The 27,819-nt window shown below is 42.0% G+C and overlaps 1 protein-coding gene across 7 annotated transcripts; it reads right to left on the reverse strand.

Annotated features, from left to right (window-relative positions):
• Positions 1 to 439: 439 nt before the first annotated feature.
• Positions 440 to 27,819, reverse strand: SLTM (SAFB like transcription modulator). Of its 7 annotated transcripts, none has more exons than XM_084267759.1 (21): positions 27,589 to 27,819; positions 26,762 to 26,849; positions 18,020 to 18,084; positions 17,542 to 17,727; positions 17,077 to 17,124; positions 16,031 to 16,058; positions 14,202 to 14,670; positions 13,592 to 13,641; positions 10,999 to 11,117; positions 9,332 to 9,481; positions 9,124 to 9,233; positions 8,875 to 9,035; positions 8,457 to 8,548; positions 8,075 to 8,238; positions 6,890 to 7,064; positions 6,194 to 6,318; positions 4,784 to 4,954; positions 3,633 to 3,947; positions 3,040 to 3,178; positions 1,545 to 1,702; positions 440 to 1,189 (listed from the first exon to the last, which is right to left on the reverse strand). In XM_084267759.1, the coding sequence occupies exons 1-21, from the start codon at positions 27,790 to 27,792 to the stop codon at positions 1,081 to 1,083; spliced, it is 3,126 nt and encodes a 1,041-aa protein (XP_084123885.1). In that variant the 5' UTR covers positions 27,793 to 27,819; the 3' UTR covers positions 440 to 1,080. The 7 variants fall into 7 exon arrangements, with proteins under 7 accessions (XP_084123885.1, XP_084123883.1, XP_084123888.1 ...); XM_084267757.1 differs by having other exon boundaries at positions 3,040 to 3,190; XM_084267762.1 differs by having other exon boundaries at positions 3,040 to 3,190; positions 8,956 to 9,035; positions 18,011 to 18,084.

Here is a 27,819-nt window from a genome sequence, read left to right on the forward strand (position 1 = left end):
ACATATATGCATAATCACATTTTCATTTAATGAAGCTAAAACCAGCCAGACTATGTTCTACCTTTATCAGTTAGAATGTGCATGTAGACCTGTTCACTAGAGGCAAGATTGCAAGGCACAGCTCAGGGTTCTGTGGTCTTTATAACTCCGTCTGTAAAGATGACAAGCCTTCATGTTTCCCTTAGTCCCTATCCCTTTGTCTCAGAGGAAACACTTCCTAAGCATGTATTGTAGGTGTACCTGAACAAGGCTGCCCCATGCACCATAAAGCTTTGGTATAGGACAGTCTGGCTTAAAGGAAGATGCACAGCAAGGCTCTGGCACGCTGAATTTCTTTCTTTGGGCCTCCCACGAGCACTCCTCACTGTCAGTGCTGGTCTCTCCTGTGCTACCAGTGGGGCTGCTAAGTTGTCAGCTGGGTAAGTGGAAGGGAGGCAGTGACAGCAGCTGTGGTTGGAAGCCAGTGGCACCCAACACATCTGTTCAGTTCCTTTCTCCTTCCCCACAGACTGTTTCAAAGACTTACCAGAAGCTATACAGAATATGAAGGTTTATTTCAAAAGAATACATTTGCAAGAATACACATAAATGCACTCAATGTAACAGTACCTTCTGCAAAAATAGGTTACATAATACCCAGTAATGAAAGAACAATCTTATTTCTCTACAAATTAGAAAGCAGAGAGAAGAGCCCGGACAACCTTCCAAACGGAGGTTAGAGTTGTGGATGGTGTGAGAGGTCGCTAACTTTAAAGCATGACACCACAGAGCTAATGTTGGTAAATCAAACTACTAGCACACAGCTGCAAACTATTCTTTTGTACAGGATTAACAAATGTTTTGGTTCCAATTTGTTTTTACACAGCTCTAGTGCCTCAGGGAAAATGCTTATCAAAGATACACAAAAACTATCCAAAATTACAACGTAACTATTAAAATGCCTCCAAAATTGAGAGGAAAGTAATTATGTTAAATTAAAAAAATTTAACCAGGACTTCCAGACAAGATTTCCTGTTTTTAATCAGAGAAAGTTTACAAGAGATTTCAATAAGTTATCTTGAAACCAAGCAGCTGTAGATCTTAGAATCTTCGTGGAGGTCCACCTTTAAATGGCTTAAATCCTGAGCCACTTCCCCTTTGCATGGAATTCCCTGTGATCTGTACAACTCTATTAATTGGTGAAGAGTTACTGGAAACAAAGGTTTGGAAAAAGTGTTAAAAGTTAGGGTAAGTATCTAAACCCTCCGTGTACAGGTAAGAACATTGTTACTTCTCATCCCACTCAGGTGTTACAGTGAGTCTCCAGAGAGACCAGAAGAGACACTGCAAGAAATCACTGGCTTCTGTGTGGCTGAGCAAGGCTGCCACTAGCAATACAACCACGGTGGAGCCACGTGCTGCCGTGGGAGGTGGTTTGCATGTTGTGCAGCAGCACCCCGCCCACAGACAGTAACGCTGCTTGCACCGAGACTCTGACACTTCCTAAACATAGCTACGCTTTAGCAGCTCAGTGGGGAAGTGAGAGGAAGGAGTAGTGTTTGTACCTTGTGTGTGGAGACATCATGCCGCCTCCTCCACGACCGTCTCCCATCCTCCGTGTGTCGTGGTAGCCGCTCCCTTGCGAACTAGGGCCGTGCCATTCTTTCCTTGGTCCAGTTTCACGACTGTGGCGTTCAACAACATGTCTGTCCTCGTTGTAGTGCTGGTAAGACAGCGACAGGCATTGTCAGAATGACAGATCTGTTTTGTTACCAGCAGGAAATGAGCTTTTCAAGAAAGTGAAGCCTACAACTGATGTATACAATACACAAAGGTCAAGCACCTCTTACGATCTGATCCACAGGCAGGTAACCCGTGCTTACAAGAGCCCTGTTAAAACAAACAGAAACTAGCCTGCAGTGACTTGTGTGGCTATGCAGGAACTGAAGTTCTGTGAACTCATAGTTTGCTCCCAATTCTGCCCTGATCAAGTAAGATTACTGATAATCACGTTCCACACAGCTACAGGAATACTTTCCTTAACATGCTGCAGATCTAGCATCATGGAGCATTTAGTCTTTAAAGACAAGTGTCATGGTTTTACCCCGGCTGAGAGCAGAGATCCACACAGCTGCCTGCTCTTTAAAGGAAAAGAGGAGGGGGAGAAGTGTAGGGGGGGGGTGAGGGAAGGGAAGGGAAGGGAAAAGGAAGGGGCAAATAACAACCCAAAACCAAGAAGCCAAAGGCCTGTGAGTTGGGATAAGGATAATTTACTAAGATAACAGAAAGATAAAATATAGCAATGCTAACAGGACTTTAGAGCAAAAAATATGAGACTGTTGATACACAAGGCAGTTTCTCACCAAACCCACAACTCGGGCCGTGCCACCCAGAGCCGTCCCCCAAAAACCGTGTCCCCTGGAGCCGCCCACTCCTCCTCCCATCAGCCCCCTTTATACTGAGCAGGACGTAATTGGCGTGAAATACTCTCTTTGGCCAGTTGGGGTCACCTGTCCTGGCTTCGTCCCCTCCTTTCTCATGAATAGAGAAATACGGAGAGCTGAGAAAGTCCTTGACTGTCTGACAGCAACTAACAACATCAGGGTGTTATCAGCACTGCTTTCATTTCAACTCCCAAACACAGCATTCCAGCCGCTGCTACAAATGAAGTTAACTCCATCCTGACCAAAACCAGGACAACAAGTCTTACACAAGTTTCTTCTCTCAATAGCATGTTACAGGTAGCAATGACAAGCTGCACAGGGAGTAGCAGGCACCACAAGTTTAAGACCCCGAGAACAAAAAAAGATCTGAAAAGCCTCATCAGCACCTCATTCAGGCATTGTTCTGATCCACCCAACGGGTCCCAGGCCCAAGAAGAACTGGGTAAGTTGTCTGCAATTTCTTGGCTTAAAAAAACTGACAAAATAACCCTATAAAGTAACTCAAAAGTAGGCAGAATCCTTGCTAACAGTTTACATGATGCTCTGTGGTCATATCCTTAGTGCATTTTCCAGTCTCTCTCTCTCATGCAGACACACACACAAGAAGGAAACTCACTTGTCCTCCGCCTCTCTCCCCCATCACACCTCGTTCTCCTTCCCTGCTTCCGTAGCCAGAAGCACCGCTGCGGCTGCCAGGCGGTGCCCCTCTCGTGTGCCCAGACACTTCTCTTCCCGACCGATCCGGCCTCTCGCCTCTGTAAAAATTGCTTTTATCACAATTTTGGATTCAGTACAATAGAACTGGTACCAAATCATAGCACATGCACACTACAAAGATTCCTTTTTGTCATCCAGGTTCCTAGCAACTTGCAGTTAAGTTTCTTAGAAGCAGTATTTGCAATCTGTGTGGCTAATTAGAGCTTACGTGCTATTGGTTTAGATCTGCGTTCATGTACAAAAGCCTCCTTACTGTATGTTGCTATGTGATTAAGAATAGGCTGCTAGAGGTCAGCATCAAGTCTGCAGATGAAGTTTAGTGTATGTGACAGCCCCCCCCCAATTTTTCTCTAATGGTTTTGGAAAAGGACTTTGCCAGCTTTTCAGAGAGGGTCTGTTCTCTCTTCACACATCAGTTCTGGAGGAACTGATACTCCGGATACATTCTACGGGAATCAGTATCTGCACTAGCTTGTTGGTCAGCCAGCTTACCTGCCATCCCGTTTGTCTGTGCTTATGCTTCCCTCGCTCTTCCAATTTGTTTGCCTAGGTGGATTTGAGCCAGTCTCTCTGGGATGTCGACCATGTGGGATTTCAGGTCTGTCATGAATTATCACCGTTCTTCTTTCATCTCTGTCTCCTCGCACTTCTCGTCTGTCTGTATCTCGAAGTTCACTTCTTGGCTGTGGTGGTTCGTTTCTTCTGGACTCACTGAAGTTCTTGGGGTACCTCTCAAACCCTGGCTCTTCTCTTCGTGCTGTTGGGCGAGTCTTTTTTGCTTCACCTTGATTTACAAAACGTTCTCGCCTAAGTTGTTAAAGAGAGAAGTAATTCGCTTCTCTCCCATCTCCCCGTGCAGAGTGTACAGAAATCTTTACGTTACATGTTTATTACTTTATACATGGCTTATATCTCCAAGATTTTTCCCACCCCAAGTTATATTTATTTCTACAATTGTCATTTTGCACTGGAGTTCTTACTGCCAGTTTAACATTTCTTTCTGCATTTATCTGTTCCCATTTTGGTCAGCGTAACTTAAGCAGTTGTAGGGCCTCCATTTTGCCTGGTACTAAGCAGAGGGAACACTAGATTCCTTTAAGAATCATCTAGCAAACATAATCCTAGTTCACTACAGCATAAAAGTAGTAGCCCAGAAGCTACAATGCTGTGGTCCTAGTGGTTATTGGAGTTGTTAAAGGAAACGTGAAGCTGGATCCGTAACCAGCATTTACTACACAGCTGCATGGACCCTGATGAGTGTCACTTGTGCAAGCAATGCTCTTCCCTCACATTAAGATCAGTAGCTTTTAGCTTTGCTTCTTAAGGAGATGAGTTGCCAAGTAGGACAGATATAATCCACTGGAACCCACTTAGGACTACATGTGAAATGAGAATCGTCACAAACATTCTTTCAAAATGCCACCCCAAAAAGACCACCAGGCAGCTAATTTAAAGTACTCTGAGCAAAGCAGACTAGATTCCATGATGTAAACAGCCAGTGGTGAAGACAAGAAGTTTCAGGACACCACTGCAGTCCTACTGCATCCTAACTGTATAAAGCCTTTAGCATCATTTGGAATAGTTGAGAGTAGAATCCACAAAGATCTTGGCAGGCAAATACCTGGCCTATTATCTAAACTTACCTATCAAAGGAAGATGATGGAACAGAAGAACCTTCTGGATATCGTCCCCGTTCTCTGTGATCAAAATCATTAAACCTGTTCTGCTGGCGACTGTAATCTGAACCATGACTAAAACGTGCATCTGTATCAAGAGCCATCTTCTTATTCTCATTCCAGTAAGGGCCATCTCTCCTTTAAGCAAAACAAAATGAACCTCATCAGTTACCTGTATCCGAAAAGGCCTAAATACAGTAAATTGTTAAAAGTCAGTTGTCTGTTTTAAAGATGGTCTATAGGTGGACTCAGCGGGGTTAGGCTGTGGTTGGACCCAATCTTAAAGGTCTCTTCCAACCCAGGTGATTCTATGATGCTCATATGAGCTTTGTAAAGAATATACAAAGGTATATTCTTTAAATAGTAGTGAACAAATTAACTTAAAAAAGATCCAAACATCTCTCATTCTGAAGTGCAAATTAAAGAGACAAAGTATCAATAAAATATGTAATAGTATGTAAGCAATACTGTACCATTTTGGACAGTTTAAAAGAAAACCAAACTCCACCACCACCACTGTTAACAAATTTTGCCTTAAAAATAACCTTCTAGGTAGAAAATAAGCCTTCCAGAAGACAAACAAAAATGCCAAGTAACAACAAAAAACCCTACCCAAACAAACCCCCAAAAACCCCACAAACCAAACAACCCCCAACACCCACAAATCAAAACAGCTTTCTTCAGGAAAGTACAGGGTAGGAAATAGCATCGCAGCCTTGCTCACTGGCAGCACTCAGGTACAGCCTCTCTGTGACCAGAACGTGAGATACTTAAGCAGGTACTTGGTAGCCTTGAAAAAGAATCAAGCTGTCTTTATTCCTCTGGTGCAGAAATACTGGCGTTCTGCTACTGTATCTACCATGACAACTAACGCTTACCTTCCATTGTACCACTGATGGCTCCATTCTATGCCTAAGGTCTCAGTCCCATTCTTCTCATCGAATAAGGATCAAGGCCAGTTCAATTGTGTGGCTCAAACAGCATGTGATAGCTGTCATCAGCTTCAGTACAAATTAAAAGCCATCATACTAACTTGCTGAACCATCCATTTGAAATGTGAGTTCTTAACAAGGCAGAAGCTAGAACCTTCAACCATTAAGGCAGAACAGCTTTTCTCAGCAAATGCACTGACCTGTATTATTCTCTTTTTGTACAGTAAGAGTTAATTCACAGGGTGCTTATTTCAAAACTCTCTCCTACTAACAATGTATGTTTCATGCCTGGCACAAACCAATGTCAAGGCCAAAGAAACACCAGAAACCCCATTCTTTCTTCAGAACGTGTTTCACATACAAATGCATTTTCAAGTCTGACACAAGGCTGACAGCTGTTTCTGTGTCCTGAGTGCTGTGAAACACTGGTTTGGAATTAGATTACCTGTGATCTACATCCCGTGGGCGTTTCAAGGAATTCCTCTTCTCCTGTTCGTACCGGAGCTGCTGCTGTTGCCGGCGCAGTTCCTCCCTTTCACGAGCAATACGTTCTGCTTCTTTTCGACGTTCCTGCCCGGAAGGAAAGGGTGAATAAATACAACACACTAGTCTTTAATTAAAACCCGTGAGGTAACAATTCTTGTTCTATGGTTCTCTCTTGATACAGAGCTATCTGATGCAGCTTACTCTCAGACAGCACCTATGATTAAAGTGCAGAAGGAATACTTCCCTAGAGAAGCAGACAACAGATCAGAAGCTACTGGCTGTTGGGTAGAATTATCTCCAGGCAATTTTTTATATTGCTGCTGTGTCTATTGCCCAGAAACACGTCATGTGAATGCGGTGACCTTCTCTAGGAAAAAGCTAGTAAAATTAGGGAAGATGAATGTGGGCTGTGTGACCTGCTGTACCTCAGTTTCAGAGACAGGCACACACAGCCAGCCCATAAAACAGGACGGAGAATTACTCACAGGTCAAGCAAACAAGATAATGATTCCTGTTGTGGCACACTGTGGATTACGTGTTTGGTTGGTTCTTTTATGGTCTGGGTGGAAGGGTGAAGGGAAAACTTCACTGCAAGTGCACTGGGTTATACTCCAAAATGCTATCGCACTACAGTCCAAAACACCGATGCACACACCTGCTCAATACGAACGCGCTCCCTTTCCAACCGCTCCCGTTCCATCCTTTCCCTCTCAAGCTTCTGCCTTTCAATTTCTAGTCGTTCCCTTTCCCTCTGCAAGCACTCTTCCCGCTCGTGCATCATCCGGATGCGCTCTCTCTCACGCCGCTCTCTCTCAGCGATTTCTCTTCGTCTAGAGAAGGGAGAGAAAAACAAAGAGGTAGCAGAAACTCACAGGAAAACGTTTTTCAGCTACAACTCACAGCACCTTAGGCACAACAACAACAATTTGAGAGTAAGCTCTGGACAGAAGTCCTGGTACCAGAAGCCTACTGCTTTTAGCCCCAAGCAGCCAAACTGGTTTTACCATACTCTACAGAACAGGTAGTTTAGGCAATTAACAGATACTAGGAATAGTTATTTCAGGGATCATCATTCTTGATGTATTTTACGCTGGGTTCATGTTTCAATGTTGTCACCTTGCAGACAACATCTTAGCAACCAATGTGATAGTAATACTTGCTTTTTTAGCTCTTGCCCTCTTCATGCTACCAAAAGATTTACTAACTGTTTTCTGTCCAAAAACCAGACAGAAGAACATGACCAACCACTCTGGCTGGCACGGGTTAGGTATAGTTGTCAATAGCTTAATTTTTCCTCCTTCCTCCCACCTCCTTAAGGACAGCTTAGAAGTGGGAAAGAGAATGGGAATTCCTTTGTTTAGGGAAATCCAGATAGTAAAAGTCATTTAACTATACTTTGGAAACTTTGGGCAGTACGAAAAGAGGAGAATAGAACAACATAGCCATTTAGTACTTTAAATAAAGGGGACAGATTTGTATTACGCTTGCTTTGTCATTTAGACATATTTAGACATAAAACCAAACCAACCAACCCTAACCACTATTTTTGGACACATCTCCTAATCAGCTTCTCATCTTCTCAAAGCGAAAACCGGCATGCAGAAACGCTTCTGAGGTACCACCCCCCACCATCACACACTTCAGTTATATCTGTACATATATAGCTATTAAACACAAATTTTGGAGTCCATTAATTCATATCAGGTCACTGTTAGGTAGAGTCCCAGACTTTAACATCCGAGTAAAAGGCTTGACAGAATGTATTCTAATTAGATTTCCAAATATAGTATCTGATCAATAAATGTATAAAATAGCCTTTAGCAAAAAGTTGAATTACTACCTTCGGAGTTCAACCGCTCGTCGTATTCTTTCCAATCGAACCATGTGTTCTCGCAATCTCTGTTCCTTCATCTTTTCAAAAGGCAAGATATCCTTTCTACCCCTGTATTCCCTGAATTTCACTTTATCTTGAATAATACGCTCTTTGTTCCTCAATATCTGTGGCTATAGACAGAGATTACAATGGTTATTTCAGAAGTCTCGTTCATTTAGGGAGATTTCTGGATGCTATGTTCAAGTATCATTAACTACTAAGCTATTCCAAAGCACAGGGAAGCTTCCATCTAAGCTTAACAGCTTGGCACAGTTTATCCACTCTTCAGTGAAAATATCAACCAAATATAAAATCAGATAAGCATTGCATCAAATCTTTAGATACTTACTTTATCAAGCCTTCCCCTTCTAACTGTCCTAGTGTGGCCTGGGTCTCCTTTTGTTTGGTCTAAAACTACCACTTGACCTGGGCTTTTCCCACCTAGTGAAGGGAAAGAAAAAGGAAAAAATAAAAAATAAAAAAAAGTTTAACACATACACATCTCTATTTGCCTATTACAGATTTTCTTTGGTGAAATTTCTAACTGGAACTGTTACTGGCATGAGAAGCATACCAGCACATGTCTGCAGTTACGCAGTAATATAAAATATGGAAGCTTTAATATCAGCTCTAAAGCTATGTGTGTTACTGGAATCTAAAAAAGAATAGGTGTTCAATCATCTGGTCTCTGGCAAGAGCAAGAACATGCCCCCGACACAAGTCAGACACACAGATTCAACAGCAGGAAACACGGCTATATTGCATACTTATTCTTTTCTTTTCTTCAGTTTTTTTAGTGGATTCTTGATTAGGGCCACTTGCTCCATTATCACTCTTCTCATCTTTACCTTCTGTTTTCTTGGCTTCTTTACTTTCTTTTTTTTCAGATTTCTCAGATTTCTTTTCTTCTTTTTTGGTCGACGGCGTTCTTGTTGGGAAAGAAATACACAAATGCAATGAGGAAGATTCACCTTCAAGGACTTTCACAGCTTCAAAAGATACGTGAGGTTTCTTACTTGCTGGCTTTATCACTCGATGCAGTCTTCTTATCTCCCGTGCTCCTACCCGAACCAGACTTCTCATCACTTTCCTTTTTCAACTCCTTTTTGGAGGGATCACCTTTCACCTAATTTTTTAAAAAAAAAAAACACAACAAAGAGGTTAAAACAGATTCTTGTATAAGATGGTCTATTTTGGGAAAAGTTTTAATCTTATTAAACCTACTTTCTCCACAGAAATTTGTTGTCCATGCAGCTCTGTCCGATGGAGGTGTGCAATACATCTAGCCACTTCTGTGCTGGAAGACATAGTTACTATGCCGTAGCATTTTGCTCCTGGGCTCCGTGCGTTTGTGACTACCTTTGCACCAAGCACCTACATAAACAGGTAAAATGTATGTTTTGAGAAACTGCTTCCTTACTAGAAACGTCTGGTATCCCAGTAACATTTTTACCTTGGTATATAATAATGGAAACAAACCCCCCCACCCTAAGAAGGACTGACAGTCCAAGTTTTCACAGCGTAATACTCCACAAGAAGCTGCAGCTTAGAGAACTTTGTCTCAGCTTTTACATGAAGGCCTATTAATGCTTCTGTCCTGGTCTGAACAGTCACAACCTCATGCACTTTATCTAAATGCTTCTTTTGACAGTTACTGTCAAAATTCATTTACAGAAACACCAGTGATCTGAATATGACTGTTCATGTGACAGGTTAACTCTCCCCAAAAAGTCAGCAGCTGCCAATTAACAGCAGGAAGGTAGAAGCACTACTAAGTAGTAACTTAATAGGGGAACCAGTTCTTCAAAGGCATCTAGCAAACGTGTCAATTAAGCAACTTGAGCAACCAGCTCTGACACCTGCTTTCTGAGAAAGCATTAAGCTTTGTGTTCCTGCTCCTTGCTAGCACTTGTGTAACTTCTGGAGCCAGTCTTCTCAATGTAGCCATGATCTAATGCCACGATTTTATTTTCTAGTAGCCCCGAAGGACAGTCGTTTACAAACTAAATACTTCCCAATAAATTTAAAACTGGGAAGCTAAGAAAGAACAGGCACTAAACATCTTACAGCAAAAGCAGTCAAAGAAGCGAAGTTTTAACAAAATATACTCTGGGGTTTCAACACTTGGAAAGGCACTTAAATAAAGTCACCTATTAAATAAATTGGAAAAAAAACAGATTTCAAATGATCAGTACACACACTTGACATTCACAATGCAAAGGTTCTAACTAGCTCCCAAGATGCAGTGTCATAACTGCACACTTATACCAACACGCAGTTACCAGCAACTCCGTTAGGAAAATGAAAACAAGAACTGCTTTCAGAACCTGCTTAGCTTTTCTAGATTCTGCACTATTCTACAGAATTTGTATGTTAAATTAGCCCAAAATTCATTAAGAGAGTCCTAAAAAGAGGAGATATTAACTGTCACATTTTTAACCTATTTTCCCCGTTCATAGCCCTCAGAACACATTTTAAGAACAGTCTCCCAAAGCAGCAGTTTCTAAAGACTGCTTATACGACAGTTTTACCAGTTAGCCCATTATCTTACATTCAAGGTTAAACACAGTTGATGGGGGAGGGAGGGGAAGCTGTTGTTTAGTTTTTTAGAAAATGCTTTTAAAGCCATTTCTGACCAATCTTATTTGTGCCAGGTTTTTTTGCACCTACCTTACCTCAACAGGAAGAAAAAAAAACCCAAAACACATTTAGAAAATTAACATGCAGCTCCTTCTGTAAGCACTGCACTTACTTTAGAAGGATTTTTTACGTTACACTGGTTAGACATTTCATCTCAGACTTATTTAAATCAAAGATAATTCAATTTCTGCAACTGAATAGAGGGGGGAGAGACACATACAACACACATTGTATCACATCCCATGAAATACCTTTCCGTATTTGCCAAAGAGATTTTTCAAGTCGGCAGCTTTTGTGTTGGAAGACAGTCCGCTAACCCACAGGTTTCTAGTTGAACTTCCACTGCTACCACTAACACTGCTTGCACTTCCTGAAACAAGGTTCACAAAACAGCCAAAAAATTAAGGAGGCAAAGGTACCACGGATATTGAACTAAACTGTTGCTGAAAAGAGAAGCTTAGCCTGTTACCTTTCAGTAACTGTTTATCCGGTTACCTTTCTTGAAAAGACTTCTATATAAAAAAAATATAGGCCATAAGATTTCATGCGTTTACCCAGGTGCTGAGACCAACAGCTTGGCCAACTCACAGCCAAATGAAAGAGAAAAACCACACAATTCATTTTTACAAGCATGCTTTACCCCTTATTTGGGTATGTACATTTAGCTTCAGCCTCTGCTTCTTATCAGTGACTTCTATCCAAGATCATTGTTTTTAGCACCCACCATTTGTTCCTCATCAGTAAGTCTTTATATTACTCACATTACCAAAGAGATGGTAGAAGTGTAAATAGCCTCCAGAATGGCATGGCAAATACCCACAACTTACTGAAGTATTTGCCCTCCATCCAGAGCAGCTTTTTAAGAACACTGCTGGACATAGAACTGGATGCAACCCAGCAAAATGATTTTTGGCACAGGAAGGAAAATACTAAAGCAAAGTCAGAAAAACATTATGTGCCTGAAACACCAACACCCCCTACCACATATTGGCCATTTTTGCAACAACACAGAACTATGAAGAGATTAATATGATCACATTCCCAATGTATTTTAATCTTGTATTACTCCGTTCAGCCTCTTGTTGTTTGCTCCTAAATGTATGAGCTGCTTTTACTATGGTAAAATGTAGCCAGTCATACAGGCAAGACCAGAACTGGGTCTCCAGGTAAACTGTTGCAAAATCTGGTAGAATGCAGTTATAAAAGGTAATTCAACTACCTTAGGGAAAAAAAGAAGTTTTCCTTCTTCCTCCTGCATCAAGATGAACTAAGAGCAAATGTCTCTCAGTAAGGCTAGATATGTTGATAGACTGTGAAACAGTTACAATTATCACTAAAGAACCATTATAAGGGCTTTGGCTATGTATTTTAATACAGCCCTATGATATTTACTATTACAGTTGTCATATATGTTACATGAAAGTAGATTTGCTGTATATTCACTTAATTTCATGATAGTTATATGCTTACAATGAAGAAACACACTTTGTCCTGGCTTTGGCTCAGGTAAGACTTAATTTTCTTTCTAGCAGTTGGCATAGTGCTGTGGTTTCAATTTAGCATGAGAACAACGTTGGTAACACACTGATGTTTTCAGTTGTTGTTAGGTAGTTGTAGTGCCTACACTACAGCACTTTTCAGCTTCTCATACCCTGTAGGTACACAAGGAGCACAGCCAGGACAGCTGACACCGACTGGCCACATGAAGCTGCACACTGTATATACCTGGGGAAGCTAGCCAGGAGGTAGATTTGCTGCTCACCAGTAGGCTGAGCATTGGGTTGTTTTGGTTTTAGGTTGTGGGGTGGTTTTTTTCCTTCCACATGTGATAACCATTCACATTTGTGCATCATTTGTGGGGTTTATTACTGTTATTATTACAACTACTATTATTGTTCTTCTCTTCCTCTGTTATGTCTTTATCTCAACCCACAAGGTTTATTTCATTCTCCTCCCCATCCCCCTTTGGAGGGGTGGGTGGCAGGTGTGTGCAAGCGGCTGCATAGTGCTTAGCTGCCAGCTAGGACAAAACTACAACACACCTACAGAAGATTAAATTATATCTGTCACAAAAATTACTGCTCAGAAAGTCACTTATTAAGTGAAGTTCTGTTCATTAGGGATATGCAAGAGATTCTGTGACCAAGGTTTCTGGCAGGGAGCTAGTAGGCAAAACAAGGAGACACATGAGCTTATGAAAACGCATTTGTTTAGCTATGAAGCAACAGCTTAACTGGTGACATTAACAGGCTCTTGAACTCCACGCTGCATTTGTCATCATAATACAGGGTTTTATGGTAACAGGCAGAAATTCTGATGTAGACAAAGAGGTATAACTGCAATGCACTGAACAGCTGCAAGTGCAATTTTTATATATACCAGCTTCTCAGATGTTATTCTTGGTTGAGAGTTCGCTTTGTTTACAAATGAGCCAGAGTTAAAAACAAGACAAGAAGATTTATTTGCATTATGCTTAAGCACTTGCAATTATTTTTTTGCTTATTCTGTGTGTAACATCAACCCAAACCACTGCAAGTAAGTTACACGGGACATACCTTCCCATCAAAACAACACTTGAGAAACATCAAGTTAAACTTGCTACAGAACATTTTTGAAACAAACAGATATATTTTCATTGAGCCTTTAGAATAAGTTTTTTGATCTGGCATAAGGAGCAAAAACTGATAGACACAAAGACACAGCTAATGGCTACTGTACCTCTGGCTTAATTTACTACAGATGGCTGAGTTCACTGAGTAGAAGCCATTTTAGTACACGGCAAGCAACTTTTAAACAGGAAAGCATTGAGTCCCAGACAATACTACCCTAGTTTGTAATAGTTACCTTTATCATCCTTTGACGTTGTCTTGCTTTCTTTAGATTCCTTAGTAGAGCTAGAGAAGCAAATTAAAAATCAGAAAACAGTTGAAAATACAGAACTTGCTAAGTGTTGCATTTTAAACCACTAATACTAAAAGACAAGTTAACATTTCCAAAAATAAAAATAAAAAAGGGCTAGACTGTATATTTGAACAAATGATTCCCTTATGGATTCTTGCACTGATTTTCCCCAGGATGCCTGAAGATCTAGATTTTCTGACAACTCTATTCAGTGGACATATGGCAATCTTCTCCAGATTTCAGGACGGGGACTTGACTTCATTTTGTGTTCTTAGAACTGATAGCTGTTCATTACCATCATCACAAGGACATTTAAAAAACCGTCAATTGGAAAAAGGTAAATAACTGCTGCCAAAGCGACAATGCCATCAGTAGGACTTAGTGTCTATACGAAGATCTTGGATTTAAAAAGTAACTTATGGCGGTCAAAAAATCTATAGGCAGGAGCATAGGATACTAATTATAAGATTCTTGCTGCTACCCCCTTAATGCAGAGTGATCTTATTGAATGCTGGTACTCAGTATCGTAAAGAACTGACATAGAAAAACAAACCTCTTTGCTTGACCAGAGGCCCCAGTAGACGAGGGACCTTTCTTCAAAGTATCCTTTTCTTTGTCTCCAGATTCTGCTTTCTTTGAACTTTCTCTGGCTTCCTTCTTGACAGGATCACCCTTCACGCAGTCTTCCTTCTTACCATCTTTATGGTTCTCAGTCATCTTATAGTCCTTGCTTTCCTTCTCCAGGCTCTGTGAAATGGTATCCTGCCCATCCTTTGGCTTACTTGCTTCAGAATCTGTAATTTTCACATTTTTACCTGTTTCTAGGAGGTCATCACCATCAAAATCCAGAGTGATGGCATCTTCAGCCTGGATTGTAACCGATATGTTATCATCCTCAGCTTCTTTCACAGAGGTGTTAGCTTCCATCTCTTCGTGAGCCGTGTGATCAGCCTCAGCTAGGCTTTCTTCTGAAGGAAGAGGTTTAGATACTTCTTGTGTACCATCACCAGAACCTGCTTTATCTAAGAGGATTTAACAGGAATAAATATGGCAAAACAAGAAGTTTAAACAATTTCATATGCATAAGCTAGAATAGGACCTAGAAAATACAAAGCCAGTTATTAGCACTGATGGAAGGTTAGAAAAAAAAACACAAGGCGTATTAACACAAATACAAATCCTTTACCCAGGATCACTTATTCTTCATGGCAAAACACATTTTCTAGAGACAAATACCAAAACATTAGGAGGAGGGAGAATATGGTTCCATCCTGGAGATACCCGTTCTTCATAAGAAGTATCCATTTTCCAGTTTAGGATTTAGAATTCCAGAAGAAAATAGTTGCTTTGGATGCTCACAGTTTGACTTAATGTGTCTTTGAGTCTTCCTGGTTCCAGACTTCTCACCTTCCCAAATCCGAAAGCATTACAGTCTTGGAGATTTTCGGTCAGTCTTCCATGCCGGTGTCCTCTTTTGCTTTTCCTTTCCAAGCAGCTGTATGGCAGTCAAGTTAGCTGTACAAGGCTGCTGCAGAAAATGGAGAGGGGAGCTTTAATCCAGAGTCCGTAGACAAATGGTTCTCAGTCTTCATCCAGTGCGTAGATTGTTCCATCTCAGTCCCACACAGGCATCTCCAACTGGATTTATGCAGATGAGACGCTTCAGCCATAGGGTCCCTCGTAAACATGGAGACTGGAGTTTTGTCCTGAACCTTCGGTAACGTGTTAATTCCATCTTGCATAAAGTGATAAGTGATGGTGTCCCATGTCCTTTCTAGTCCACGATATGTAGAATCCTTAAGACTTCTGTCCAGGAAGTCTGTTTGCCCAAATGCATTACATTCCTTCCATAGTTTCACTAATGAGCACAGCTATAAAAACAGGTAGCCACTCCACAGGTTTCCAAACACTCGTTTTACCATCCTACACACAACTGATCTGTTGAAGTGACAGCAAGCCAAGCATATGACGGTCTATACATTTGATGGGTGCTCGAGTTCAGTGTGAGAGTGTATCACTTCACTCAATTAAGCATCAGTTACTGCAGTGCAAGTTGGAAGCATCACGACTTACCGTGTATTAAAATCAGAGTCCTTGGATACTATGGTTTTTTCATTAAGAATCATAGTATTACAGCTACATTATACATCCACCACAGTAACTGATAAGTACTGTTATCAACTCTTAAGAGTAAAATAACTCTTAGGAGTGAAATAAACCCACTGACTGCAATGATTCCAGGTTCTGAGCTTAATAAGGAGACAGCTGATACTTAGTACTGTAGATAATCCTAGTATTAGTAAAGAGATTGAATATTACAAGAAAAAGTTGCCTGCTCTACCAGACTAAAGAGCTCTGAACTCTATTAAATATTAAACATACCTTTCTCATTTTCTTCATCTTCACCATCCTGCAAGAAAAGGAAGTCAAGACTAAATACCTCCTGCTTTAAAACTTTAAGCAGAACAGTTCATCTTTTCCACAGTTTCTACTGTATGAAGGCAAATTAATGAACTGAAAACTGTTTCCAAAGAAAAGGTGATCTAGAAACCAAGCCTGTGCACCTCCCTCGTCAAACCACTGAAGAGTTGTACAAAATGTCAGTGGTATCTATTTGCAACACTTACAGTTTGCTATTGGTTGGAATGTGCAGCTATTTTCTTCACCCCCTTAACTCAACAGGACATTTCTGAACTGGCCCATGTCTTGCTAAAGCCTTCAGAATGAAGGCTAGACTACTGCTTACGGCTTTCAATGAACTGCAAGCAATCCACCATTAGCTTTAAAAGCTTAGGATAGAAGTCAGAAACTAGACAGACTTCCTCATAGAAATGAAACTACTTTTTAATAGGTATTTACTTATTTATCATTAATTTCACTGAGCAAGACATGCTGCATGAGATGTCCCCTTTCAAACACCAACTCCATGTAACTCAGAATGAATTTCTGAACTTAAAAGATGTTACACAGGTCAGTATTAAGGAAAAAAGCCACCACCAACAACCCCCTAAACCCCATAAAACCAAAAACCAACAACCCAAACCACCAACACAACTCCCAACATTTTACAGAAGCAAATTTCTGTTGTAGTAGGAGTTCTAACCTCCTGTAAAGGCTGTATATGCTATATTAGCATTTGGCATAGCCCTCTGAACCATTTTTAAGAGAGTTTGAAAAGTATTCCTTGTTAAGTCTATCCATTTAATGCTTCCAAAGTGTAAACAGGAATTTTTCTCTATTTGGAAATCACAATTATCTATGTTATATATTTAAAAAAAAAAAAAAGAATGAAAGCTTCCCATACTGTTTACTGTATTACATCATCTGATTCTTTAAAATGCATGCTGGAACAAAAAGCCAGTCTGAAGTGATCTTTTCCAACTAAATAGGCATGAAAATCATCTTAAGAGACCTAATTTGGAACTTACATGGACAGTTGGAAAAGTGTAATCTTCTATGTCTTGACCTTCATTTTCCTATGAGAACATAGAAGGGACTTGCTCAGCAAGCTATATGTAAGATGCTTATGCATTCAGAGAGTCAAGAGATCCAGAATTCAGACAGCATTTTGGTTAAGTGGATACAGTTCTCATGACTTGCATCTTTCAGTTCAGTGTTTAGATTATGTATGCCACTATTAGTACCAGGGAGAAGGACCACTCAGCAGCTCTGTATAGACTGTGGTAGCATTTTATCAGTTCATGCCACAATTGTTTCAGGACTGTTCAAACAAGTAAAGAACGACAGAAAGAAAAATGTACCAAATTATCTTGTAGAGATAAGTAAGCAAGACAGAGCGAAAAACTAGTCCTGAGTTCCTTGTAACACAGACACACTAAGAAAAAAGTTTAAAATTTTGCTGATAGAAATACTTGTAGAATACAACAAAGTACCTGACTTTCAGAATCCTTTTCTGCATCTTCTGTTGTTTCTGCTGACTCCAGGTTGTGGTATTTTTTCTTTTCTGTAGATGGTAATTCTTTAGAATTTAAGTTCTCATCTTCAACAGATTCTTTAAAGTCCTTTAATTCATCGTTTCCGTCTTGATCACTTGCATCTTGATTCTCCAATTCACTTTCCTTTTGGTGGGAACAATAAATATTTGGCATAACTAAGGGTATTAGCTACATTCTAGAAAAATCACTGCTAAAAGCCCTCTTTCTGCAAAACACTGTATCACATCCCTAATAAAAATTTATAGCACATTTTGCAAACTCTCACACCCTTGGGCTGTGTTCACAGCTGTAAACACAGCACAAACAATGCTCCCAATCTCCACATTAATTAGTTCAGAGAAAATGGAAGCCAAACATTCAATAAAGCCACACAGTGAACTTAAATTGTGAAAAAAAATGTACATACTTTTATTACCTTGACAAAGGAATCTTCTTCAACTGAAACATCACCAGTTAACTCATCAGCTTCCTGCTTTTTACCTGAAATGATAGGATATGATAAGACTACGGCTGCTACGTAAAGCAGACTGTCTTTCAACACTGATTATGTGTTGGGCCTTAGTTCATCTGAACTGCTCACTGTAATACAACCCTCCCAAAGCAGAGTATTTTTAAGGTGAGAAGAGAAAAAAAATGTCTGCTGAGTGATCATGAGCAATGTTGCTGCATAAACAAGCAGTTACATCCAAGTTAGTGATTTTAATACCGATATTGAGTGACACTGGAATTCAGGAGAACATTACAGTGTCTGTTTCCAGAATTACTGGAGTTAACCATTACGACTTAAAACTTTGCAAAGACCTTACTTACTGAACATTTTATGTTAGAAAGGACCTCTAAAGGTCATCTAGTCCACCCAATCTCCTGCTCAAAAGTAGAGCTAACTTCCAAGTACAAGTGAATTGCTCAGGCAACTACACAGCCTCTCAAGCCACCTCTTTCAGTTCTCTTCATCACTAGAAGGAACAATCAGCAGAACAGTAAAGTCAGGTGAAGCCCTTGGGTTTCCTACAAATTCTTTACTGTACCAAGGGCACACTCCATTGAAGAACACTGTTCTTCCAGCACACACACCTTCCTCTAATAAAGATGACTCCATATGGAGATGACAACTAGCCACAGTTCCCTTTGGAGCTCATTGTCTTTTCTTAATCTTTTGCAAACACAAGACTGAAGAACACTAGTTACAAATACCTCCACACCAGCACACCTTTTGTAGGGCATTCTGTAGGATTCATTCTAGCAAAGATTAGCTTATGTGGTGGTTTCCAGTGGTTCAAGCTACAAAAGGCAGGTCTGTTAGGAAGCAGCTTTACTATCTTCTACTGAAATTCTCTCATCCCTTCAATCTTTTAATGAATGTTTAAATAAATTCTATAGATCTTCAAAAGAAAAACATCATCTGAAGTTTGATAGAGCATGGATGTTGCTGCTACCTCGAAGAGTCAATTTTCATCAGCAATTAATTTCCATGGTCTCAACTGCATTTCAAAACTGGAAAATGCTCAACTACAGGGCAAGAAGAGACTAATGTTTTGGCTTTGCTTAGATTCCAGTTGGTTTTCTGTATTTCACTGAAAGATGGCCATCTGACAGTACTCTTACATAGAGCATATTGTTTTGAGTTCAGACACATACTAATCTCCAGGAAAAGACACATGGCAAACATGAGCTCTAAACACTCAGAGCTAAATGCAAAAAGAGATCTTACTGCTGATTTTATTTCATGTAACACAAACAGAACAATCTTACATTTGATTTCTAATGCAATATATTTGAGAGATATTGGTGCAGAAAGCCAGCAGTGCAGGTATACTTAGTCATCCAAGAGAGGAATGCACTTACCCTGGAAAGGACAGGTTTTGGTATGCATCACAGCTGATGCCTGAAAGCAAGACTAACCCAAATTTTGTATGACTATTTCAGCACTCTGACAGAATCTACAGCCATGGGTATCTTCAATATAAATAAAAAGCAGTGAAGACAGCAAGGATTTCTAAACACATTCAACTGTTTTTTGGTTTTACCCCCTCATATTTCAGTTCTCTACTTGGTAAAGCCTGAAAGTCCAAGCTTTTTCCACACAGGCAAACACACACAGCAGATGCTAGAAATATTTAGCAACTGTCTGGCATGTACAATCATGACAGCTATTTAAATTCACTCCTTTTGCCTGAGGGAATCTAGAAGTTGAATTAGAAACCAGACTTTATAAAGAACAGGATAACAACAACAACAACAACAACATCACAGTGATATCTCAGGTTAGCCATCATTCTACAACAGCAACTGGAGAACTGAATTTTATTGGCATATCCTCATCAAGAGGAAGTTAGACCATTTAGTAATGAAGCTGTCCATATTTTTTGTTTACTACTGGATTAAGCCAGACAAGAATACATGTTTTTATTACCCTTGCTTTAGTGCATCTAGCTTTCTTTGCAGTAAGTCCTATTTACTTTGAATACCAGAGGTATTCCAAGGCATAGGGAGACCTGAACAACGACCTTCACTTTGTAGCTTCAGACCAGGAAGTTGTAGGAAGTTTGCTTTCCCACTCTCAGTCCTGTGTTTCAGCTTACTTTGATATGGTGAGAGTCACACTTCCCAAAAGTGGCACTTAAAGGTCCCCATATATATAGTTTGCAGATGTTGGTGCAGTAACTTGCCAAAAAGCCAACATCCACAAAAATTCAGAACTTTTCCACACTGATACTCATCCACAATGGGCTACTGAAAGGCACACATGGCTCAATTTCACATCACCGAACTCAGATTGCAACAAACACCTCTCAGAAACTGACTGTTTGTGTGAATTTATGGATGGCTGCTATCACTTTCAGGAAAATAAATGGGATTAAAAGCTATGTTAACAACTACAGTCAGAGCATCTGGACCTTCTGCAGACAACAGGCATGTGTTGTGGTCTGGCCCCAGCCAGCAGTTAAGCACCATATGGCTGCTCGCTCACTCCATCTTCCCCTACACAGAGATGGGGAGGAGGATGAGAAGAAGCAAAGAAAACTCATGGGTTGGGATACTAGGACAGCAAAGAATTGAACACCACCATCACTTGTAAAATTACATACACAATGAAATTTGCTCATGTCCTGAAATCAGAGCAGTGGCTCCTCCCTGTCCAGCTTCCTCCACTGTAAATGAGCATGAGGTCATATGGGATGGAATACCCCTCTGGCTCAGCTGCCCTGGCTGTGTCCCCTCTCAGCCTCTTGTGAAAATTATCTCCATCCCAGCCAACAACCCTAACAGCATAGCAGGTCACACGTCACACAAGCTGTCAACACACAACAAAAATGCATGTACAGGTTTATCCATGCAGGGGCTATTGACAATGTCAGAGGTGGAAGCAGCACTTACCACAGATCTGGTGCCTAACACCACAAACACTAATTTACCTTGGAATGATGGCACACCTTTGCATGCCATTCCCAATCCTTTTTCTGGCAACAGCAATTGCCACACACCATGAAACTGCAACAGAGTATTTACATAGAGAACAAATATTCTCTTTAGAAGTGAGAAGAGTTAGAACATCTTTAAAATGTTGGTTTAATATTACGCAGGTTCAGTCTTCATCTCATTTACAAGGCTTACAATAGCATAAACTTGTTTTACCTCTTGCTCTACAAGGACCTCAGGCTGCATGAGCATGCACAGATAGAAGAGCGTAAGCTACACAACTTACACTAGACATATACATCTCATGCAGAGGTAGAGTGTCACATCACAAAATTTTGGAAGACTGAGTGTTTGCACTTCTGGCATTGCTGCTGAAACCCCCAGCAGGGTTCTGCTGTACCTGATGCTAAGGATTCCTCAAAAACATAGCACAGAAGGCAAGAAGGAAGGAGGGAAAAGAAAATCTTTGCAGTGGAATAAACTCCTCATGGTGTTATTTAGTTAAGAGTCTGCTGCAATTTCAATAGTATTTAGCATAATATTAACAAAAGTAAATTATGCTGTTACATTTCTGTATGCTTAAATGGTATCACAGGATAAGGAAAATATTTTAACTCTTGTACAGTGTTTGCAGGATGCTGTTCTTAGTCATTTGTAGGTTTTAGAGAGGATGTACTTGGTGAGGTCAGGTGCCCTCTAGAGAAGCACAACCTGTGTTTGTAGGATTTGCCATCATTTGTAATCTTATGATTAAATATGCTTAACACTTTCTAGTGCAGCTGATCAGAGATATCACTCACCCCCATGTTAATTAAATTACTTAGCAAGTATTTGGCAAGATTTCTTCTTCTTCGTATCTGAGAGCACACAGAAGCCTTACCTACAGTTTGTTGTACACTGTTCCTTTAAGTGATGAAAAACACACCTCCAATATTAGAACTACCTATTCCAAGTGTTTCTAAGGTTCAGTCTGCATGTTATTTTCAAGGGTTGGTTACAACTTACAGCATCTTAAGTTTCTATCACTGAGTTCAAGTATTTTAGCTTAGTAATTCCTTCCCTTCAGAGAAATACCCTTTTCTATGTATCACCTACACATTAACACGTGAGAAGAAAGTCTAGCTTAAAAGGAATGTTCTTTTAACAAGTAGTTTACATACATCTTTCCTCTGCAGAGGAGATATTTTATCTTCAGCAAAACTCTTGAGAAAGGGTAAGGTCTCAACAGTTGGTTAATCTTGAAAGAAACATTTAAAATTTTGCAGGGATACACAGCATAATTGAACACCACTGGTCAGAGACCTAGAAATAGTAATAAATTAACTAACTTACCAAGTAGGTTTAAGACAGACATGCCTTGTAACATTAAGAGGCAAATTCAGTTGTGCAACAGCACTGTGTGCAAAAGGCACACCCCCCAAAAACATCTGGAGAAGTCACTTTTCAATCTTTACTATTTAATTCAGCAACTGCAAGGCAGATCAACAAAACCAGCCTTGGAGAAGGTCTGACAAAGCAGCTACCTGCTCGTCTTCAAAAAAACAACCACCCACAAAACCAAACTAACCCAATTTTAAAAAGGTCAAAGCTGAGGAAGAAGACTCCTTTAGAAAAATCTATTCTGGAAAATATTTTAGACAAAGAATTGAAAACTCTGGTTATTCAAGATTAAAATGAAGGTGTTTGCCCTAGTAACCCTGCAGGTTATGTCCTGTATGTAACATGACTACGGGACACCTATTTTCAGTGCAGTTGAGAATCCCTATCTTTCTCCAGCAGTGACTCCCTGGGCAAAACTCTGATCTACCTCTTGGTAGAGCTCACTGTGCAGCACAGTGTTTCAGAAATCAAATCTCAGAACAATAATGGACCTTAACAACCCAGAATAAGAAATAACACACTGACAGTTTAAGATTGCTGTTTTAGTGTTCCTGAAGGACCAATGACATCATGATGGGTTGTGTCCTGGTTTTGGTTGGGATGGAGTTAACTTTGTTTGTAGCAGCGGCTGGAATGCTGTGTTTGGGAGTTGAAATGGGAGTAGTGCTGATAACACCCTGATGTTGTTAGTTGCTGTCAGACAGTCAAGGACATTCTCAGCACTTCATAAGAAAGGAGGGGCGAAGCCAGGACAGGTGACCCAACTGACCAAAGAGAGTATTCCATGCCAATTACGTCCTGCCCAGGATATCGGGGGCTGATGGGCTGCAGGGGCGGCTCTGGGACGCGCGGTTCTTGGGGGACGGTTGGGTTCTGGGACAGCTCTGGGTGGCACAGCCTGAGCTGTGGGTTTGGTGAGAAACTGCATTGGGTATCAACAGCTTCATGTATTTTTGCTCTAAAGTCCTGTTAGCATTGTTATATTGTATCTTTCTGTTATCTTAGTAAGCTATCCTCACCCCAACTCACGGGCCTCTTAGTTTCTTGGTTTTGGGGTTATTTGCCCCTTCCTTTTCCCTTCCCTTCCCTCTCACCCCCCCCCCCCCCCCCCATTCCCTCTTCCCCTCATCTTTTCCTTTAAGGAGCAGGCAGCTGCGTGGATCTCTGCTCTCAGCTGGGGTAAAACCACGACAGTCATCATCCTCATCATCAAACAGGCTGGGAGATGAAGTGATAGAGAGCAGCCCTGCAGAGAAGGACTTGGGAGCGATGGTGGATGAGAAGCTTGACATGAGCCAACATTGTGCACTTGCAGCCCAGAAGGCAAATTGTATCCTGGGCTGCATCAAAAGGAACGTGGCCAGCAGGTCAAGGGAGGGGATTCTGCCCCTCTACTCCGCTCTCAAGAGACCCCCACCTGGAGTGGTGAGTCCAGTTCTGGAGTCCTCAACCTAAGAAGGATGTGGAACTGTTGGAATAGGTCCAGAGGAGGGCCACGAAGGTGTCTGGAGGGCTGGAGCACCTCTCCTATGAAGACAGGCTGAGGGAGTTGGGGTTGTTCAGCCTGGAGAAGAGAAGGCTCCAGGAAGACCTTATAATGGCCTTCCAGTACCTAAAGGGGCCTGCAGGGAAGCTGAGAAGGGACTTTTTAGAAGGGCACATAGCGACAGGATGAGGGGGAATGGTTTGAAATTGGAAGGGGGTAGATTTACATAGACTGGATATTAGGAAGAAATTCTTCACTACGAGGGTGGTGAGGCACTGGAACAGGTTGCTCTGGAAGGTGGTGGCTGCCCCCTCCCTTGAACACCCCTACTGTTCAAGGCCAGGTTGGATGGGGCCTTAAGCAGCCAGGTCTAGTGAGAGGTGTCCCTGCACATGGCAGGGGGTTGGAACTTAATGATCTTAAGGTCCCTTCCAACCCTAACCATTCTATGATGCTATTCTACAATTTTATATCTCACCCACCCCACTCTCCTTTTAAAGGCCAACAGGGTACAACTGAAGTGTTGGTTTTGTTTTGGGTTGTTTTTTTTTTTAACTAACACAATAGTTTTATTAAAGGAGGCCAAAATTATTTGGGCAATAGTATAGTGCAAGGAGCTGAAGTTTTGTGGACTCAACTCGGACCAATGTGATCAAATGCTGAGCTCGTTTATTGACACACACACACATTCCTACTCTTATTTGTACAGCAATAATAGCATGGGGGCAAAACCTATCAGACTAGTAGCACGGCTAATTTCACTGCTGGACAGCAATAAATTCTACCACTGGACAGCAGTGAAATAATTAAAGAACTATTAGGTATTTGAAGCTGTGGGGTGAGGGAGAAGCAAGCATTAGCAAAAGGCCTAGAGCAATCTGTTAGCAAATCAGTAAGAGACAGCACTGCTTGTAGTCACGAGCACGCAGAAGCACAAGAAGGATCCAGATAGTTAATTAAAAAGAAAAAAAAACCAGTCCTGCTGAATTCAGTTAACACTGTTCACAGTTCCCATGTGCCTTCCAAAGCTTCTAGTGACACACCAGGGAATGGATTTTTGAACTGCTAGATTTCTAAGTTTTGAGAGATGCTTTCTGATGAACCAGTAACATGTCAGCAGAAACCACCAGAGAGGCAGGTAACATCAGCATCAGCAGTTAACAGACACAGTTAAAAACAAAGAATATATTCTTTCATACAGTTAGAAGCAAACCAATAAGATGGAAAAGGATTGTCCTTAGCTACATTAGTAAGGTTTTCTTGTTCCACACCTGAAGATGCATGTAGCACGAACCTCTCACTTTTGGCACAAACTATGCTTCTAAGACTTTCATAACCCAAAAAGCAATGAGCAAAAGCTCTTGAGCTTGCAAAGTGAGCAAATAAGAATTTCATGAAGGTCGTGTTACACTTTGAGGTTTACCAAGAACATATGTGTCAGGCAGGGAACAGCTACTGAAGCCCTGCCTCAGGCAGCAGCATCACTAGTTGGCAAAATTCCTTTGCAGGAGCAAAGCAGTGTAGCTACACAAGCAGCTGGCTCAAGAGCATTACGCACATCACGACCTTCGCCTGGAGAACAGGAGGATGAAAAACAGCAGGTAAGTGTTCATCACAGCAGAACCAGCAGCTACATGAAAAGTCATGGAAAGGTTTCATTATTTAGCTTCTGTGTAGTTTTCCTAACCATCAGTTACTTTTCCAGGAGCAGGGAATAAAGTAATGTCACAGAAGCAAGTGAAACCACATTGTGAAACACTTTCTTCCCTTTCACTTTTCTAGTGTGACAAAACTACAGATAAGTTATTCAAACTTTCCAAGTAGAGAATTTTATTATTAAATTCCTCATTCACAGCACCAGACAAAAACACAAGTAGCCACTTCCACCACAGAACTCATCCAAAGACAAGTGACAGTGGTGTAACACCAACCATTTTCACAAGTACTATCTAGAAGACATGCATGAACATTGCTAGCATGCATGTTCAATGAAGAATGCTATGCATAAACCAGAATTTCCTTTCTTCATCAAGGATGCTCCCAGAACAACAGAAACCAGAAGCCTGAACAAAAATCCTTCCAATCCCAAACTCACAAAACAATATTTAAACATTTATGCAGAAAAAAATCCCCAGCCCCTAAAAACCAGAAGCAACACAATCACTGTCAGCAGACTGGTATAAAGTTTAAGTAATTATTTCTCACAACAGAAAAGCTACAATCTATTAGACATTTCACAGTAAGCCTTCAGAGCCCATTCAGAAAATTAATACTTGTAAGTCCTGGCTTTAAAAAAATATGGTGATAAAACCACACAAGGCAGTCCCCTTCATGCAGTGACCCCTTCCATGAGTACCATACACTTATCACTAACCTAGGGACAGCACCTTCCCAGGGCTAAACAGCCTCTTAGTTCTCCCTTTGCTGTTGCAGACAGTGTGGGTCAGTACAGAGATATCCACCCATCCCCAGCACCAAAGCCACACAGCAGCACCTATACCAGCTTTGCCATCTAACACTCCACGTCCAGCACACTGTTAACACAGCATATTCCTAAAACCTCCCAGATAACCTACACGGCCTCAGCACACAAAGCACAAGTCTGCAGGGTCTGTGGGCAGTACAGCCACCACCTCAGAACACATCTCGTAACTCACTCGCTCTCCATGTATCTCCAGCACCCCTAGACGCTGCCTCCATGCAGTGACTGAAGACAGACGGATAAGGCAAAAGATGCCTTTCATGACAGGAGTCATGAACAGTAGTCACAACTCTATCCAAACTACATGCTACAGTTCCATGCTCCTTCTGCAAGGTGATATGTGCAACAAAAACTACTTAAGAATATAATATATATCAACAAATGCTAACCTTTGCCTTTCGTTGGTTTCTTGGTGGGGGTGTCTGCTGAAACAGTTATTTCAATGTTATCTGGATCGCCTCCTTCCTCTTCAATAGCCTAAATGAGACAAAAAACCCCAGTTTTTAACATGTTTCAGTGGGAACCTAGACAACCTGACTTCAGCAGAAGTTGGTGAGCCAGACAGCTCTTTCTTTTCCACCCCAGAAGCATTTTATAACACAGTCCGTGTTAAACCTGTCGCTGGAACAGAGGGACAGAACACTAACGATAGCGGCACGAGTTTAAGCTGTTCAAGTGACATTTTCGGAGGACACCTTATCAAGGATGAGCACGTTTCTCTTTACAAGCACAACGCTAAAGGGCCACTACGGCATCCACGACGGCAGCAGCGGCAGCACAGAAACAGGAGGGAGGGAAGCCAAGAAACCCTACGGCGGCAGCCAGCCCCGGGGCTCGCCCCGCCAGCCGCCCGACAGGCTCCAGCGCTCGGGGCGGCGGGCGGGGCGCAAGGCCGCAGGCAGGCCCGGGCTCCGCCAGCCAGGTCACCGGCCCGGCTCTGCTCAGCCGCTGCGCTCCCCTCCGCGCCGGCGGGCGAGAGGGGCGCGCCGTGCCGTGCCGGGGCCGCCCGGTCCCGCAGACCCTCGCCCCTCCACCGGCGGCGGCGCAGGGAGAGGTCCCGCCCCCCACACCGGGGGCAGCCGGCGGGGCCGCGAGGGCCCCGCCCCCGTAGCCCGGCGGCCAGCGGCGGCGGGCCGCGGCCCCCGACAGGTCGGGCCGGGCAGGGCAGCGCAGGGCCGAGCCGGCCCGGTGCCCGCGGCCTGCGCCGGCCTCTCACCTGCTTGAGCCGGGAAATGAGCACAGTCTTCACCCCGGTGATGTCCAAGTTGCGCCGCTTCAGTTCCGACTTGAGGTCGATGACTCGCAGGTCGGTGATCTTCTTGCTCTCGGTGGGGGGCAGCGCCAGCGCCGCCACCGCCGCCGGTGCGGTGGGCGCCGCAGGAGCCCCCGAGGCGGCCGGAGACGAGGCGGCGGCGGCCATTTTAGAGCGACTGAGCGCGGCAGCTGC

The sequence above is a fragment of the Gallinula chloropus genome, assembly GCF_964237585.1.
Source record: "Gallinula chloropus genome assembly, chromosome: 9".
Lineage (NCBI taxonomy): Eukaryota > Metazoa > Chordata > Aves > Gruiformes > Rallidae > Gallinula > Gallinula chloropus.

Bases quoted from the DNA above. Each gene is read 5' to 3' on its own strand.
- SLTM (XM_084267756.1), bottom strand. From the start codon at position 27,792: ATGGCCGCCGCCGCCTCGTCTCCGGCCGCCTCGGGGGCTCCTGCGGCG. The intron at 8,549-8,874 runs GTATGCAATATA...TCCCTTCACTAG, and splicing joins TGAAGAAAAGAAAAGAATAA to GTGGGAAAAGCCCAGGTCAA. The intron at 7,065-8,074 runs GTAGTAATTCAA...TCCCTTCTCTAG, and splicing joins CGAGCGGTTGAACTCCGAAG to ACGAAGAGAAATCGCTGAGA.